At 40.8% G+C, this 19,494-nt stretch overlaps 1 protein-coding gene across 7 annotated transcripts in view; it reads left to right on the top strand.

Annotated features, from left to right (window-relative positions):
* Positions 1–19,494, top strand: part of LOC142486593 (uncharacterized) — a 330,856-nt gene that overhangs the window by 250,084 nt on the left and 61,278 nt on the right. For 6 of the 7 annotated variants that reach the window (XM_075585175.1, XM_075585174.1, XM_075585177.1 and 3 more), the window contains 7 exons: positions 1,910–2,083; positions 4,049–4,222; positions 5,770–5,943; positions 8,092–8,265; positions 10,234–10,407; positions 11,201–11,383; positions 12,893–12,943. In XM_075585175.1, coding sequence (XP_075441290.1) covers positions 1,910–2,083; positions 4,049–4,222; positions 5,770–5,943; positions 8,092–8,265; positions 10,234–10,407; positions 11,201–11,383; positions 12,893–12,943 — 1,104 coding nt within the window. The remainder of the gene's footprint in view (positions 1–1,909; positions 2,084–4,048; positions 4,223–5,769; positions 5,944–8,091; positions 8,266–10,233; positions 10,408–11,200; positions 11,384–12,892; positions 12,944–19,494) is intronic. The other variant, XM_075585178.1, reaches the window with a different exon arrangement.

The raw sequence follows: 19,494 nt of genomic DNA on the forward strand, positions 1-19,494 counted from the left end.
ATTTCTAGTGAAATCCTTGCAATCTGTTCACATCTCCATTAGTTAAGCTTCTCCCAGCCCAAACACATAACATGAAAATAAGCAGATATAAGCAGTCTCTTAATACTGAAAGTCTTATCTATTTCTTGGAGGGAAAATCTTCACTGTCCCTGCTTCAGCTCCCTTGTCTCCAGGGTTGGTCAGCATACAGGTTTAGAAGTTTTCCCTGTGTCTTGAAAATCAGCTCTGCGGTGCAGAGCTTAAGACCGGTCAGCTCCAGAGATCTGGGTTTCTTTTGGTCAGTCTCTCCTGTGACTCAAGAACCTCTGCTCTGTCTCCACAGGTCAGCTCACACGTGAGCAAAGGAGGAGAGACTTCCTGTCTCAAAGGCAGGCTTTTTCTACTACCTGTACTCAGTCAAGTGGTGCTAGTTAATTTGCTACCAGCAGTTAACCACCACACTGCTGGATTAGAGGCACCTTTGTGAACAAGGATAAGTCCCCTGTTACAAGCAGGCTTAGCAATAGTGCCCAATGTCATGCAGTAGCTGCAAAGGCAAACAAGATCTTATCTTGCATCAAACGGGCAATGGATGGAAGGGAAGTAAATATAATTATGCCCCTTTACAAAGCATTAGTAAGACCACACCTTGAATATGGAGTACAATTTTGGGCACCAATCCTAAGAAAAGACATTATGGAACTAGAGAGAGTGCAGAGAAGAGCCACAAAATTAATAAAGGGGATGGACATTCTAACTTATGAGGAGAGGCTAGCTAAATTAGATTTATTTACACTAGAAAAGAGGCGTCTAAGAGGGGATATGATAACTATATACAAATATATTCAGGGACAATACAAGGAGCTTTCAAAAGAACTATTCATCCCACGGGCAGTACAAAGGACTCGGGGGCATCCCTTAAGGATCGAGGAAAGGAAATTTCACCAGCAACAAAGGAAAGGGTTCTTTACCGTAAGGGCAGTTAAAATGTGGAATTCATTACCCATGGAGACTGTGATGACAGATACAATAGATTTGTTCAAAAAAAGGTTGGACATCTTTTTAGAGGGGAAAGGTATACAGGGATATACCAAATAAGTATACATGGGAAGGATGTTGATCCAGGGATTAATCCGATTGCCAATTCTTGGAGTCAGGAAGGAATTAATTTTCCACCTTAATGGGGTTTTTTGTTTGCTTTCCTCTGGATCAATAAGTAAGTATAGATATAGGATAAAGTATCTGTTGTCTAAATTTAGCATAGGTTGAACTTGATGGACCTTTGTCTTTTTTCAACCTCATCTACTATGTAACTATGTAACTTATCTTTATATAGCACTGTGTTATTATTATTATCTTTATATTGCACGGTGTTATTATTCTTATCTTTATATAGCACTGTGTTATTATTCTTATCTTTATATAGCACTGTGTTATTATTATTATCTTTATATAGCACTGTGTTATTATTCTTATCTTTATATAGCACCGTGTTATTATTCTTATCTTTATATAACACAGTGTTGTTATTCTTATCTTTATATAGCGCTGTGTTATTATTCTTATCTTTATATTGCACGTTGTTATTATTCTTCTCTTTATATAGCACTGTGTTATTATTCTTATCTTTATATTGCACTGCTAGTGAATGCAGCACAGTATATTGTAGGTACCATGTAGGCACAATGAATCCCTGGGCTAAAGAGCTTACACTTGGCACACAGAGTGTGTCTCCTGGCTCACTGTCCAATACCTTAATTGCAGGAACACTGCTCCTCTTCAAAGGGGACAAAGATAGAGCCTGATGACCCTATTAACTCCCCTAATAATTAGTTTGAGATGGGTACTCAGCACTTTGTGCATCGCGCAGCATTACTGGGATAATGAGGGGACAGTACAGGATTCCCATGGACTTTTTCATGTGTTGCAGAGACACAACAAGCTGGGGCAGGAGATGCAGGAAACCAGAATAATGACAATACAAAGGATTTACCCAAACGCCCAGCAGAACCTGGTGGTGACCGGGGTGGACTACCACAAAATCTGCCACTGGTACCTGCTGATCCACAGGCCAGAGCTCACCGAGACGTCCCTGCACCACAAGGTAACACGTGAGACCCCCAGTTAGAGGTGACAGGGTCTCTTATCATATTGAAATGGATAAGTACAGGATTATCCATTGAACTTTTGGCGCCAGGTTTTTTTCTTTGTTTCCAAGTATTTTCTGTTAGTACTGACAGTATTACTAGGCAGCCATTATATTTTATATTTTTACTAGTCACATTGTTGTTTAATCTTTAGCGCTTGTACACATTTTTTCTTTTTCACATTTTATATTGCACGGTGTTATTATTCTTATCTTTATATAGCACCATGTTATTATTATTATCTTTATATAGCACTGTGTTATTATTCTTATCTTTATATAGCACCATGTTATTATTATTATCTTTATATAGCACTGTGTTATTATTCTTATCTTTATATAGCGCTGTGTTATTATTATTATCTTTATATAGCACTGTGTTATTATTCTTATCTTTATATAGCGCTGTGTTATTATTGTTATCCTTATATAGCGCTGTGTTATTATTCTTATCTTTATATAGCACTGTGTTATTATTCTTATCTTTATATAGCACCGTGTTATTATTCTTATCTTTATATAGCGCTGTGTTATTATTCTTATCTTTATATAGCCCTGTGTTATTATTCTTATCTTTATATAGCACCGTGTTATTATTCTTATCTTTATATAGCGCTTTGTTATTATTCTTATCTTTATATAGCACCATGTTATTATTATTATCTTTATATAGCACAGTGTTATTGTTCTTATCTTTATATAGCACAGTGTTGTTATTCTTATCTTTATATAGCGCTGTGTTATTATTCTTATCTTTATATAGCGCTGTGTTATTATTCTCATCTTTATATAGCGCTGTGTTATTATTCTTATCTTTATATAGCACCGTGTTATTATTATTATCTTTATATAGCGCTGTTATTATTCTTATCTTTATATAGCGCTGTGTTATTATTCTTATCTTTATATAGTGCTGTGTTATTATTCTTATCTTTATATAGCACAGTGTTATTGTTCTTACCTTTATATAGCACTGTGTTATTATTCTTATCTTTATATAGCGCTGTGTTATTATTCTTATCTTTATATAGCGCTGTTATTATTCTTATCTTTATATAGCACTGTGTTATTATTCTTATCTTTATATAGCACTGTGTTATTATTCTTATCTTTATATAGCACCGTGTTATAATTCGTATCTTTATATAGCACCGTGTTATTATTCTTATCTTTATATAGCACTGTGTTATTATTCTTATCTTTATATAGCACCGTGTTATTATTCTTATCTTTATATAGCACTGTGTTATTATTCTTATCTTTATATAGCACCGTGTTATTATTCTTATCTTTATATAGCACCGTGTTATTATTCTTATCTTTATATAGCGCTGTGTTATTATTCTTATCTTTATATAGCACAGTGTTGTTATTCTTATCTTTATATAGCGCTGTGTTATTATTATTATCTTTATATAGCACAGTGTTATTATTATTATCTTTATATAGCACTGTGTTATTATTCTTATCTTTATATAGCACTGTGTTATTATTCTTATCTTTATATTGCACTGTGTTATTATTCTTATCTTTATATAGCGCTGTGTTATTATTCTTATCTTTATATTGCACGGTGTTATTATTCTTCTCTTTATATAGCACTGTGTTATTATTCTTATCTTTATATTGCACTGCTAGTGAATGCAGCACAGTATATTGTAGGTACCATGTAGGCACAATGAATCCCTGGGCTAAAGAGCTTACACTTGGCACACAGAGTGTGTCTCCTGGCTCACTGTCCAATACCTTAATTGCAGGAACACTGCTCCTCTTCAAAGGGGACAAAGATAGAGCCTGATGACCCTATTAACTCCCCTAATAATTAGTTTGAGATGGGTACTCAGCACTTTGTGCATCGCGCAGCATTACTGGGATAATGAGGGGACAGTACAGGATTCCCATGGACTTTTTCATGTGTTGCAGAGACACAACAAGCTGGGGCAGGAGATGCAGGAAACCAGAATAATGACAATACAAAGGATTTACCCAAACGCCCAGCAGAACCTGGTGGTGACCGGGGTGGACTACCACAAAATCTGCCACTGGTACCTGCTGATCCACAGGCCAGAGCTCACCGAGACGTCCCTGCACCACAAGGTAACACGTGAGACCCCCAGTTAGAGGTGACAGGGTCTCTTATCATATTGAAATGGATAAGTACAGGATTATCCATTGAACTTTTGGCGCCAGGTTTTTTTCTTTGTTTCCAAGTATTTTCTGTTAGTACTGACAGTATTACTAGGCAGCCATTATATTTTATATTTTTACTAGTCACATTGTTGTTTAATCTTTAGCGCTTGTACACATTTTTTCTTTTTCACATTTTATATTGCACGGTGTTATTATTCTTATCTTTATATAGCACCATGTTATTATTATTATCTTTATATAGCACTGTGTTATTATTCTTATCTTTATATAGCACCATGTTATTATTATTATCTTTATATAGCACTGTGTTATTATTCTTATCTTTATATAGCGCTGTGTTATTATTATTATCTTTATATAGCACTGTGTTATTATTCTTATCTTTATATAGCGCTGTGTTATTATTGTTATCCTTATATAGCGCTGTGTTATTATTCTTATCTTTATATAGCACTGTGTTATTATTCTTATCTTTATATAGCACCGTGTTATTATTCTTATCTTTATATAGCGCTGTGTTATTATTCTTATCTTTATATAGCACTGTGTTATCATTCTTATCTTTATATAGCACCGTGTTATTATTCTTATCTTTATATAGCGCTTTGTTATTATTCTTATCTTTATATAGCACCATGTTATTATTATTATCTTTATATAGCACAGTGTTATTGTTCTTATCTTTATATAGCACAGTGTTGTTATTCTTATCTTTATATAGCGCTGTGTTATTATTCTTATCTTTATATAGCGCTGTGTTATTATTCTCATCTTTATATAGCGCTGTGTTATTATTCTTATCTTTATATAGCACCGTGTTATTATTATTATCTTTATATAGCGCTGTTATTATTCTTATCTTTATATAGCACTGTGTTATTATTCTTATCTTTATATAGCGCTGTGTTATTATTCTTATCTTTATATAGCACAGTGTTGTTATTCTTATCTTTATATAGCGCTGTGTTATTATTATTATCTTTATATAGCACAGTGTTATTATTATTATCTTTATATAGCACTGTGTTATTATTCTTATCTTTATATAGCACTGTGTTATTATTCTTATCTTTATATTGCACTGTGTTATTATTCTTATCTTTATATAGCGCTGTGTTATTATTCTTATCTTTATATTGCACGGTGTTATTATTCTTCTCTTTATATAGCACTGTGTTATTATTCTTATCTTTATATTGCACTGCTAGTGAATGCAGCACAGTATATTGTAGGTACCATGTAGGCACAATGAATCCCTGGGCTAAAGAGCTTACACTTGGCACACAGAGTGTGTCTCCTGGCTCACTGTCCAATACCTTAATTGCAGGAACACTGCTCCTCTTCAAAGGGGACAAAGATAGAGCCTGATGACCCTATTAACTCCCCTAATAATTAGTTTGAGATGGGTACTCAGCACTTTGTGCATCGCGCAGCATTACTGGGATAATGAGGGGACAGTACAGGATTCCCATGGACTTTTTCATGTGTTGCAGAGACACAACAAGCTGGGGCAGGAGATGCAGGAAACCAGAATAATGACAATACAAAGGATTTACCCAAACGCCCAGCAGAACCTGGTGGTGACCGGGGTGGACTACCACAAAATCTGCCACTGGTACCTGCTGATCCACAGGCCAGAGCTCACCGAGACGTCCCTGCACCACAAGGTAACACGTGAGACCCCCAGTTAGAGGTGACAGGGTCTCTTATCATATTGAAATGGATAAGTACAGGATTATCCATTGAACTTTTGGCGCCAGGTTTTTTTCTTTGTTTCCAAGTATTTTCTGTTAGTACTGACAGTATTACTAGGCAGCCATTATATTTTATATTTTTACTAGTCACATTGTTGTTTAATCTTTAGCGCTTGTACACATTTTTTCTTTTTCACATTTTATATTGCACGGTGTTATTATTCTTATCTTTATATAGCACCATGTTATTATTATTATCTTTATATAGCACTGTGTTATTATTCTTATCTTTATATAGCACCATGTTATTATTATTATCTTTATATAGCACTGTGTTATTATTCTTATCTTTATATAGCGCTGTGTTATTATTATTATCTTTATATAGCACTGTGTTATTATTCTTATCTTTATATAGCGCTGTGTTATTATTGTTATCCTTATATAGCGCTGTGTTATTATTCTTATCTTTATATAGCACTGTGTTATTATTCTTATCTTTATATAGCACCGTGTTATTATTCTTATCTTTATATAGCGCTGTGTTATTATTCTTATCTTTATATAGCACTGTGTTATTATTCTTATCTTTATATAGCGCTGTGTTATTATTCTTATCTTTATATAGCACAGTGTTATTATTCTTATCTTTATATAGCACTGTGTTATTATTCTTATCTTTATATAGCACTGTGTTATTATTCTTATCTTTATATAGCACCGTGTTATTATTCTTATCTTTATATAGCGCTGTGTTATTATTCTTATCTTTATATAGCACTGTGTTATTATTCTTATCTTTATATAGCACCGTGTTATTATTCTTATCTTTATATAGCGCTTTGTTATTATTCTTATCTTTATATAGCACCATGTTATTATTATTATCTTTATATAGCACAGTGTTATTGTTCTTATCTTTATATAGCACAGTGTTGTTATTCTTATCTTTATATAGCGCTGTGTTATTATTCTTATCTTTATATAGCGCTGTGTTATTATTCTCATCTTTATATAGCGCTGTGTTATTATTCTTATCTTTATATAGCACCATGTTATTATTATTATTATCTTTATATAGCGCTGTTATTATTCTTATCTTTATATAGCGCTGTGTTATTATTCTTATCTTTATATAGTGCTGTGTTATTATTCTTATCTTTATATAGCACAGTGTTATTGTTCTTACCTTTATATAGCACTGTGTTATTATTCTTATCTTTATATAGCGCTGTGTTATTATTCTTATCTTTATATAGCGCTGTTATTATTCTTATCTTTATATAGCACTGTGTTATTATTCTTATCTTTATATAGCACTGTGTTATTATTCTTATCTTTATATAGCACCGTGTTATAATTCGTATCTTTATATAGCACCGTGTTATTATTCTTATCTTTATATAGCACTGTGTTATTATTCTTATCTTTATATAGCACCGTGTTATTATTCTTATCTTTATATAGCACTGTGTTATTATTCTTATCTTTATATAGCACCGTGTTATTATTCTTATCTTTATATAGCACCGTGTTATTATTCTTATCTTTATATAGCGCTGTGTTATTATTCTTATCTTTATATAGCACAGTGTTGTTATTCTTATCTTTATATAGCGCTGTGTTATTATTATTATCTTTATATAGCACTGTGTTATTATTCTTATCTTTATATAGCACTGTGTTATTATTCTTATCTTTATATTGCACTGTGTTATTATTCTTATCTTTATATAGCGCTGTGTTATTATTCTTATCTTTATATTGCACGGTGTTATTATTCTTCTCTTTATATAGCACTGTGTTATTATTCTTATCTTTATATTGCACTGCTAGTGAATGCAGCACAGTATATTGTAGGTACCATGTAGGCACAATGAATCCCTGGGCTAAAGAGCTTACACTTGGCACACAGAGTGTGTCTCCTGGCTCACTGTCCAATACCTTAATTGCAGGAACACTGCTCCTCTTCAAAGGGGACAAAGATAGAGCCTGATGACCCTATTAACTCCCCTAATAATTAGTTTGAGATGGGTACTCAGCACTTTGTGCATCGCGCAGCATTACTGGGATAATGAGGGGACAGTACAGGATTCCCATGGACTTTTTCATGTGTTGCAGAGACACAACAAGCTGGGGCAGGAGATGCAGGAAACCAGAATAATGACAATACAAAGGATTTACCCAAACGCCCAGCAGAACCTGGTGGTGACCGGGGTGGACTACCACAAAATCTGCCACTGGTACCTGCTGATCCACAGGCCAGAGCTCACCGAGACGTCCCTGCACCACAAGGTAACACGTGAGACCCCCAGTTAGAGGTGACAGGGTCTCTTATCATATTGAAATGGATAAGTACAGGATTATCCATTGAACTTTTGGCGCCAGGTTTTTTTCTTTGTTTCCAAGTATTTTCTGTTAGTACTGACAGTATTACTAGGCAGCCATTATATTTTATATTTTTACTAGTCACATTGTTGTTTAATCTTTAGCGCTTGTACACATTTTTTCTTTTTCACATTTTATATTGCACGGTGTTATTATTCTTATCTTTATATAGCACCATGTTATTATTATTATCTTTATATAGCACTGTGTTATTATTCTTATCTTTATATAGCACCATGTTATTATTATTATCTTTATATAGCACTGTGTTATTATTCTTATCTTTATATAGCGCTGTGTTATTATTATTATCTTTATATAGCACTGTGTTATTATTCTTATCTTTATATAGCGCTGTGTTATTATTGTTATCCTTATATAGCGCTGTGTTATTATTCTTATCTTTATATAGCACTGTGTTATTATTCTTATCTTTATATAGCACCGTGTTATTATTCTTATCTTTATATAGCGCTGTGTTATTATTCTTATCTTTATATAGCACTGTGTTATTATTCTTATCTTTATATAGCACCGTGTTATTATTCTTATCTTTATATAGCGCTTTGTTATTATTCTTATCTTTATATAGCACCATGTTATTATTATTATCTTTATATAGCACAGTGTTATTGTTCTTATCTTTATATAGCACAGTGTTGTTATTCTTATCTTTATATAGCGCTGTGTTATTATTCTTATCTTTATATAGCGCTGTGTTATTATTCTCATCTTTATATAGCGCTGTGTTATTATTCTTATCTTTATATAGCACCATGTTATTATTATTATTATCTTTATATAGCGCTGTTATTATTCTTATCTTTATATAGCGCTGTGTTATTATTCTTATCTTTATATAGTGCTGTGTTATTATTCTTATCTTTATATAGCACAGTGTTATTGTTCTTACCTTTATATAGCACTGTGTTATTATTCTTATCTTTATATAGCGCTGTGTTATTATTCTTATCTTTATATAGCGCTGTTATTATTCTTATCTTTATATAGCACTGTGTTATTATTCTTATCTTTATATAGCACTGTGTTATTATTCTTATCTTTATATAGCACCGTGTTATAATTCGTATCTTTATATAGCACCGTGTTATTATTCTTATCTTTATATAGCACTGTGTTATTATTCTTATCTTTATATAGCACCGTGTTATTATTCTTATCTTTATATAGCACTGTGTTATTATTCTTATCTTTATATAGCACCGTGTTATTATTCTTATCTTTATATAGCACCGTGTTATTATTCTTATCTTTATATAGCGCTGTGTTATTATTCTTATCTTTATATAGCACAGTGTTGTTATTCTTATCTTTATATAGTGCTGTGTTATTATTATTATCTTTATATAGCACTGTGTTATTATTATTATCTTTATATAGCACTGTGTTATTATTCTTATCTTTATATAGCACTGTGTTATTATTCTTATCTTTATATTGCACTGTGTTATTATTCTTATCTTTATATAGCGCTGTGTTATTATTCTTATCTTTATATTGCACGGTGTTATTATTCTTCTCTTTATATAGCACTGTGTTATTATTCTTATCTTTATATTGCACTGCTAGTGAATGCAGCACAGTATATTGTAGGTACCATGTAGGCACAATGAATCCCTGGGCTAAAGAGCTTACACTTGGCACACAGAGTGTGTCTCCTGGCTCACTGTCCAATACCTTAATTGCAGGAACACTGCTCCTCTTCAAAGGGGACAAAGATAGAGCCTGATGACCCTATTAACTCCCCTAATAATTAGTTTGAGATGGGTACTCAGCACTTTGTGCATCGCGCAGCATTACTGGGATAATGAGGGGACAGTACAGGATTCCCATGGACTTTTTCATGTGTTGCAGAGACACAACAAGCTGGGGCAGGAGATGCAGGAAACCAGAATAATGACAATACAAAGGATTTACCCAAACGCCCAGCAGAACCTGGTGGTGACCGGGGTGGACTACCACAAAATCTGCCACTGGTACCTGCTGATCCACAGGCCAGAGCTCACCGAGACGTCCCTGCACCACAAGGTAACACGTGAGACCCCCAGTTAGAGGTGACAGGGTCTCTTATCATATTGAAATGGATAAACTCCAAGATAGACTGGAGGTGAGCATGCCGTCCTTGTACTGTGCCCCCCCTGACTTGTTATGTGGTAATGTGCTGATCCATGTACGTGATAAAACAATAGGATTCATTCCTGGGCTGAAGAGCTAATACCCAAGGAGAGCCTCAATTAACTGATTATTGAAGCAACATCACATGGATCACAGTAAACCGACTTGATAGTCGGGCAACCTCATTACCGCGCATTAAATCGTAGAACTGTACATGAAATAAGTACAGCTCGACAGTTAGATTGGATGCTCTTTGGGCAGTGGCGCCTTTTCCTAATGTTACTTTTATGTTGAATCACTTATTCCTATGATGTCACATGTGCTGCTATGTACATGGATTGGGGCATATAAAGAAAGATATACATACATTCCTGCAGTGATATACCTACCTTTCTGGAGAACACTGCAGGGCTGCAGGCTTCTGGCATTGGGGGGGATATAGTGTTTGGGATATCAATGGGCTTGATCTTTTCAATGCAGAAAATCTACAAGGTATAGAGAGATTCAGATACAAGGCATAGCTCTTTAATAAAAGTCACTACCAATGCATAGGAAAGCCTTACACATACAGTACAAGACTTACCTTTTCTCCTGGAGATAGGTGAAATAATAGCACCCGATAGTAATTGTCCGCTAGTTATAGAAATTAGGGTTTCCAGTGTTTCAGACCAACTGAGGATACCTATGAGTTATTCATTCATTATAGGAAAGGAACTAGATGTGAAGAATCAGGCGGAAAAGAACATGGTCACACCAGGACGTCTCCTATTAACTGCTGGGCGACCAGGTATGCTGTCATTAGAGGAAGTGGTACAGAGAGTTGGTGACAATATGGATATTCAATTTGGGTCAAAAGAAGATCATTACGAGACACCACTTCTCTTTCAGGGTAAGCTAGCAACCTTAGCCTGGCCCTTCTAGTTTTACAGTTTTAGTGAAAGGACTACTTTTAAATTCCCAATAAAGCATTTTATCGAAGGTAACAACAGTGATAACACAGCCATGTAGGTCGGAGAAGCGGTACTTATAGTAGTTTGAATGTCTCATTGAATGACTGCAAGACAGACAAGTATTGACACATTGTGTACCAGTTCTCTGTTTGTCTTGCCACAGTCTGTTGTTGTAGTACGTCAACATTTAGTAAGGTGTCTATGTCCTATGTGAGGTAGCACGACTATAGATCAGATATTTTGTGTCTGCGATGGAAGCCTGTGTGTGTACAAATACCAATAAAAGTCTAATGTTTATGTAACGGTGTTTTCCCTGGGCCCTTCTGATCCTTACCCATATGTAGAAAATCCCCCAATTACATGGATGTGTATATGTGTGGTGCACCTGCTACAGTAGCTTACATGACTCCTGAGTCTCCCGCTGGATGTTAAGGGGAATATCACCATGACAGGCGTTTGAGGTAGTGTCCTACTCACATCTGGTACAGCGCCTCCACCCCATCAGGATCCCTACGGCAGCAGGGGGAAGTATCTGATGGAGAACTCCTTCTTGGTGCCTCCTTCTGCTGAATAACTCCACACTCACACAGAAGGGATCTTTTGAACCAGGGCATCTTTAATGTCATCTCCTCTGGCAGACTGCCCATCATAGCGGTCGTACTTAGCCGCACATTTCCATGAGGTACTCCATTCAGAAGGTTCCTCCTCTATTAATTTAGTTGCTCTCCACCTCTCCCCTAAGGGAGATCCACCAGCTGTGCCAGGTCCTTGGACACAGTGTGTAATCAGCTTGCACTGAAGTATCTGACAGGAAGACTTGAACTGCTGCAGACACTTCACTCAGGAACATAAGAATCACACAATCATAACAAGACTTTAACTTTAGGCAGTTCTGTGTCTTATATAGACTACAGAAGAGACCCACCTCCTGTGTCACTAACAGTGGACACAAAGCATGTTGTCACTTCCTTTGCTACATATGACACTTCACCAGGGTTTGAGGGCAAACCTCCATGATAGTTACTGGCAATCCTGCCTACTTACCAGGATTACTGCCAGCATGAGAGAGATCTGAACAACCAATTTTACACATGGCTACATTTATATAAAAGCACCAGCTCTGTTACCTCTAGAAGTCTTCCAATGTAATAAGGCCATGCTATGTTTTAAACTTCCTACTAGGAGACAGCCTTGTTCAAGTAGTATAGGAACATGAATCAGGGTAAAGGGCCCAGTATCTACTACTTTTGCGGTGGGTAGATAGGAGAAGAGGACATCCCTGGGTACACTGGAAACAGATGAGGAGAGGAGTGATGGTGGCATTTCCTGCATGATAGTAGTTGCTACAGTACTGAATAATCTAGAACTCGTGCAATCGTTGGGCTTTGCTCCCTTTTGTATTTATATGTCTAAACTAACATCTGTATATTTTCTCTTACTGTCTGAAGAACGCGGTAGCTATAAAGAGAAGACTATGACTACATGTGCATTAGTACCAGGTGAGGAGAGGTTTGGTTTGCACAAGATAAATCCTTTACTTCCTTAACACCCCCAGTCCCTCACAACACAATACTTTTGGTGTTGAGTGATAGAGATGGGTGAACCTGTTGGAATCCGTTCTGGATATTGTTATTCATTAATGACCAGAAGTTTTTGCACCATGGGGGGGGGGGGAAGAGATCTGGAGGTGGGTCAGGTGAGTGATGAGCGGATGGGGGAAGTGCAAACATGAGCGGGTGGGGGAAGTGCAGACGTGATGGAGTCCTGAGGTAAGTGGGCGAGGAAGCGAGGAAGTGTAGAGGTGTGCGGATGAGGAAGTGCAGATGAGAGCCGGAGGAGAAAAGGATGAATGAACTGTTTGCGGCGTGTATGTATGTATGTATGTATATATGTATATTTACCTTCCTTTACCTTTACCTTTACCATCCTTTTCTCCTCCGGCTCTCATCTGCACTTCCTCATCCGCTCACCCGCACACCTCTACACTTCCTCGCTTCCTCGCCCACTATATATATATATATATAGCAAATGGAAATATTACTGTATGCTCATTTGCATGTCTTAGACAGGTCTGCAACCCTGCCTTTCACCATTATCACCCAGCACACACCGCTTCCACTGCAAGGGATTCTGGGAAATGACATACAAACGAGCACAAAGTGCCACCATTTGTCTCAAGCCCACATTACATGAACAACATTTAAGCCTACGCATGCTGCTTTAAACACAGCTTTTAAACACAGCCTGGGATGAGATGCAAAGCCAGTAAGCCCATTCACAGACAGGCTGCTTTGACCTTGTGGGTCTCTTCAGTGTGAGGTTGGTTGTACTGGCTCTGCTTGTTTGAGACAAGAGTAGGTCTTCACCACACATTATTAAGGTTATGGTGGGCAAAAAAAAAAATTGTATCCTGTGATGAAGACTCAAAGTAGAAAGTCCAGGATACCAAAAGGTGGTGAAGGGGTTAATAAAACCCTTCCATTGTGATTTCAGGATAATATAACTGAACCTCGCAGTGTGGTACTAGATGTCCACTGTTCTCAAATGAGAGCTGAAATAAACCTCAGTATGCAGTACTTGCAGTATGATCAGATAGTAATAATAACTGTAAACAGTAATCTCACCTAATTGTGAAGTACACGTGGGGTTAAGAACAATATGGTGTGGTAACCCGCATAAATATAGGACAAAGTGGGTAATAACAAACACTTAGCTGTTTAGAAACACTTATATAACACTAATAGTAGTAAATTGTTAGAGCAGGATGTACAACAGGCCTAGGTTAATACCAAATGTAATAGTCACTGATAACATGCCTGCGTCTAATGCTTGTTTAACCCATGTTCCCCCTCCCCCCCCCCCCCCCTCGTCGCATACTGGACCCCTAGGGTGTAGTGAGGGCTGGCTACATGTATGTTGGTGGTGCGTACCTGTGAGGAACAGGAGGGCCTGAGTCTCCCGCGATGGTATAGGGGACAACAGGGACAGGCTTCTGGGGTTAATGCCTTCATCTTTAGCAATGGTGCCGCACCTCCATCTCTGGTAAGCCCTTAGGATGTAGGGTGAAATCCTTCCAGAGAGCCCTTTGCCTCAGGGCGAGAGATTTCAGTCTCACACACACGTCTTTTTGTAAAAGCAGCAATGTCTCTTTATTCTCTCCACAACAGCAGCACACAGCAGCACTCAGGTACAGGGTACAGGGTCTGTTCCTCCTCCTCATTTTTCTCCAGAAGGTACTCCCTCAGGATGAGCTGTCTGGAGCTCCAATACTCCAAACCTCCACCCCAAGGTATAGGTCCTAAGGGTGAGGCTAGCTTTCCCCTCGCCCCCTTCAGGGCGAGGGGCATTGGTCCACCGCACTAGAGTGCTATCAGCTCTACTCAATCTGGCCTGAGCGTCTCCTCCCACTGTCACCTTCAACTCCAAGACCAGACTGACCCAGAACACACAGGAGCAGTCTACTAAATTGAGACAGCCCTGCCCATCATGATGTCAACAGGCCCCTCCCCTGTGTCTGTTGCCTTCCACACAGGGGGTCTACCTCCACCAATCAGGCCAGGGCTTGAAGCAGGGGAAACCCATGATAACTACTGGCGGCCTGCCCTTAGCAGGACTTACACCAGTAGGAGGATAGATATATAGCCCAAAATCTTACTAGGGCTACACTCTCCCTCAGGTGGAATCCAATGGTCCCCACTTGGACCTAGCTTTAGCAGCTCCATCCTGCAGGTGAACAATCTGGGAAACAAACACAGTTCATAGTTAGTGTTGACATGCAGACCATCCACCCAGATGGCGTGAAACAGAAATCACACGGTTACTTTCAACATGGAGAACCAACTTGTAATAGTTTCTCTGGTCAGGCTTCCATACTTCCTGCCCATTATGATCTGTTACTTTCACATAGTATGGCTGTACCGACCCATACTCCGGCCGATACACTACACTGTGCATGTATATACTTCTCCCAACACTCCAGGCCCGGACTACATCACATATTTTATCTTCATTGTGGTAACCCGCCTTCCCGAACCTCGTTCACAAGTACTCCATCACTGCCTCTCTGAGCCAGCTATCTTTCTGCTCCTCAATTTCTTGCATTATTGGCTCCAGCACATAGGGAAACTTGTAGCCATGCGACTGTCTATACCTGGTTACTTTGGCCCTGTCTGCTCGGCTCAACTTGGTAAGTTTCCGGTTACCCGCCCTGCTGGGCAGTACTCAAAACTCAGGCTCCTCAGGGGCAACATCATCATACAATATGGCAGCCCCCTTAGGAAGGATTGTCTTCTGCTCTATCTCCTGGTATCTATGCTCTAACTCATCCGCCACCTCCTGGGGAGAAAAGGCACCTACAGCCCACCAATGGTCAACTATGTTGTTTCTTATGAGCAGGAACCTCGTACGGTCCATACCCTTGTGGTATCCTGTAAACAGCGGTGCCCACCACTTGTCATGGTGCTCGTACCCTGACACTGCACTGGAAGTACCTGCCTCGGACTCTGTTTGTGAAGACACACCTGACGTGACCGCCTCAGTAGAGTGCGAGCCTCTGCGTCTACCTCTGGTAGTATCGGTGTAAATGGTGGGTTCATCTTGTGCACCACCTTACCCACAGGCCCTGCCTCCGCAGTAGTATGGGACCCTCGGGCCCTCCCTCTAGACACAGGAGAAATGGTATAGGGTTAGGCACACGTATCACATTGGCATATGGTATCTCCCCATCAGACCCTTCATCACTCAGTTCCCAATCCCTCCAATCTTTAGAGTATTTGGGGTTCTTACTCAACTTATCCCCGCTAGGTCCCGGTGTCATGACTCGTGACAGGGCACAGGCAGTGGCCGGGGCAATGGCGCTAGGGGCAGGGGCTGGAGTATCAGCAATGTCCGTTATAGTGTCTATAAGTCGGGCAATTCCGCGACCAGTGGGCAGTTTTCGACTTGCCCTCTCCGGCGTGCTTCGTGCTCCTCTGGATCTGCCTTGGGCCTTCAGTGTGGCCAGCGCAGCTGCCATGGCTGCTCCTCTTGCTGCAAATAACACTGCCGGGCCTCCGTGCCAGCCAGAACCGGAAGTGACATCATCGCTGGTGCCCGCGGAATCTCCATCCGCTCCGTGGTCTCGCACCGGAAGTGCGTCGAGGACCGGAAAAGGCGGTGGTGTCTCCTCTGGATCGCGGATGGGCAGGTAGGCCACAAGTCTTTCTCTCTCGTCCTCTGCAGGTTCCGTCTTCGCTTGGCGGGAGTAAGGGGGTGGTGGTGTCTCCTTACCACTCCGCTGCTGGCTGATGCTCTCTGGCTCCTCCGGAGCAGTCTCGGATCCCGTCTCCGCCGCTCTGGGAGTCACCACGGCCATGGGACTTCTACGGGCCTCAGGCCGCACCAGCGCTCGCTGTCGGGGGTTGTCCGACTCGTCGCCTACCTCTCTCTGGTAAGTGGACCGCCATCTTTATTACAGCTGGGGTGGTTCACCGGTAGGCGCATCGCCACCGATGGGACGCCATCTTCTTCCTCCGAAGACGACTTGATCGGATCCACCGCTAGGGAGTCACCTGGGTCTTTCGCCGCACCGCATGTGGGTATTGGTATAAAACGGGCCCGCTCCGGTACCTCCACTGCGGTCGCGCTCTTCTCCGCCGGAACCTCTCTTGGCTCTGTAGTTGGCTGGGCCTTGGTTCCCACCTCAGCGGTAATGCAGGGAACTAGGGCAGCCTCATCCGCCGTCTCCGCCACCTCCGTTACAGTTCCCGGAGAGGCACCCCGAGGGGTCTTGATCATTGGCCATGGCTCGGTAGGCCACAGGTAGAACGTGCCACATTGAGGGCATCGTGCTTTCGTGCTTGGGGCCGGTCCAGGTGTCCTGCAGTGTATGCACAGGCACCGGGGGTACTCTCGGCCGTCGATCTCCACCACCAGGAAGCCTCCTGGAAGCTGGAAGGTGGTCATGCTTAGTTCTGACATTGTTTGCTCAGGGGTGGAACAGTTCAGTTTGTCAGCTCCTTGCTCTTTGAATGCCAGGCAAAAGTGAAGTTCCTCGCTCTCACTTCCTGTCCCTCCCTTCTCCGGAGTGGATGCTTCTGATTGGCTCTTGCAGTGCCCCCTCCCTCTGGGGGAAACAAGAGGAGGGGCACTCTCTCGCTCAGCATGACGTGGCTTTGTCTGTCAGCCAGTCACTGCACAGATGGGTGGGCTTTCGGCTTTCATGCCGCTCCGCTCATTTTGCAAGGGATCTGGGTTTGGCGCCAAACCCCTGCACATCTCCCGCCACATTTCTCTTACAGTCTCTTTGCACGCCTCACGTGCGCGATCCAGGATTGGCGGGAGTCGCTATTTTGGGATGGCTGCTAGCTGCTGGGCCATGGATGGCGCTGCTGTCGCCATTTTTAACTCCTTCTTGCTCCGCGGAGCACATGTAGTGACGGCCGCCATCTTTAGTGAGCCATGTCTAGTGCATAACTCGTTCCTAGACACTGACTGCTCTCAGACTGCTCACTGACTGCTCTCTGCATGCTCTCTCTGATTGCTTTGCCCACTGATATGATGTGGCATACCCCAGGCTAGGCAGAACTCTTTCTCTGTGCACCGCACTCGCTGACGGTTCCTGCAAGTACTCGGTGGTGTGTTTTATGTGGGTGCTGGCTAGTATACCCGGGCATCTCCCTAAGTATGGGCATCTCCTACTTTTGGCCACTCATAGTGCGGGCCCTGGGCCATGGTCCCTGGACAAGTTACTGGACAAGGCTAACCCCCTTGTCCCTGGACAAGGCTAACCCCCCCAGTTGCCTCACACTATCTGGCTCAAGGGACTAGGACAGCTATAGCCACACACCCATCTTACAACACCCTCTTAGGGCACCCAGGGCGTACTGTGCGAGAGTCCACGCTCCCCTGACTACCCCTGGTATGCATATATTCCCTACTCTCTACAGCACTTGCATGGAAGGTTCACTTAGCTCTTCCAGCTCTGCTTCGCTGAAAGCCTGTCCTGTTCTGGCCGCCGTCCCCCCCCCCCGGTCGCATACTGGACCCCTAGGGTGTAGTGAGGGCTGGCTACATGTATGTTGGTTGGTGCGTACCTGTGAGGAACAGGAGGGCCTGAGTCTCGCGCGATGGTATAGGGGACAACAGGGACAGGCTTCTGGGGTTAATGCCTTCATCTTTAGCAACGGTGCCGCACCTCCATCTCTGGTAAGCCCTTAGGATGTAGGGTGAAATCCTTCCAGAGAGCCCTTTGCCTTAGGGCGAGAGATTTCAGTCTCACACACAAGTCTTTTTGTAAAAGCAGCAATGTCTCTTTATTCTTTCCACAACAGCAGCACACAGCAGCACTCAGGTACAGGGTACAGGGTCTGTTCCTCGTTCTCCTTTTCCTCCAGAAGGTACTCCCTCAGGATGAGCTGTCTGGAGCTCCAATACTCCAAACCTCCACCACAAGGTATAGGTCCTCAGGGTGAGGCTAGCTTTCCCCTCACTCCTTGCAAGGTGAGGGGCATTGATCCACCACACTAGAGTGCTATCAGCTCTACTCAATCTGGCCTGAGCGTCTCCTCCCACTGTCACCTTCAACTCCAAGACCAGACTGACCCAGAAAACACAGGAGCAGCCCACTAAATTGAGACAGCCCTGCCCATCATGATGTCAACAGGCCCCTCCCCTGTGTCTCTTGCCTTCCACGCAGTCAGGGGTCTACCTCCACCAATCAGGCCAGGGCTTGAAGCGGGGGAAACCCATGATAACTTCTGGTGGCCTGCCCTTAGCAGGACTTACACCAGTAGGAGGATAGATATATAGCCCAAAATCTTACCAGGGCTACACTCGTAATACTGTACTACTAGTTATATTATCCTGAAATCGCAAGGGAAGGGATATATTAACCCCTTCACCACTTTTTGGTATCCTGAACTTTCTACTTTGAGTCTTCATCACAGGATACAATTTATTGTTTAATGTTCGTTTTAACCACCTATATTTTAGGATAAAGATATATGCTTTTAAGATTATTACAATACATCCAGGTTATGACAGAGTGCCCTAACTGGGTTACTTTCTCTGC

This window comes from Ascaphus truei, unplaced genomic scaffold (assembly GCF_040206685.1).
Source record: "Ascaphus truei isolate aAscTru1 unplaced genomic scaffold, aAscTru1.hap1 HAP1_SCAFFOLD_97, whole genome shotgun sequence".
NCBI lineage: Eukaryota > Metazoa > Chordata > Amphibia > Anura > Ascaphidae > Ascaphus > Ascaphus truei.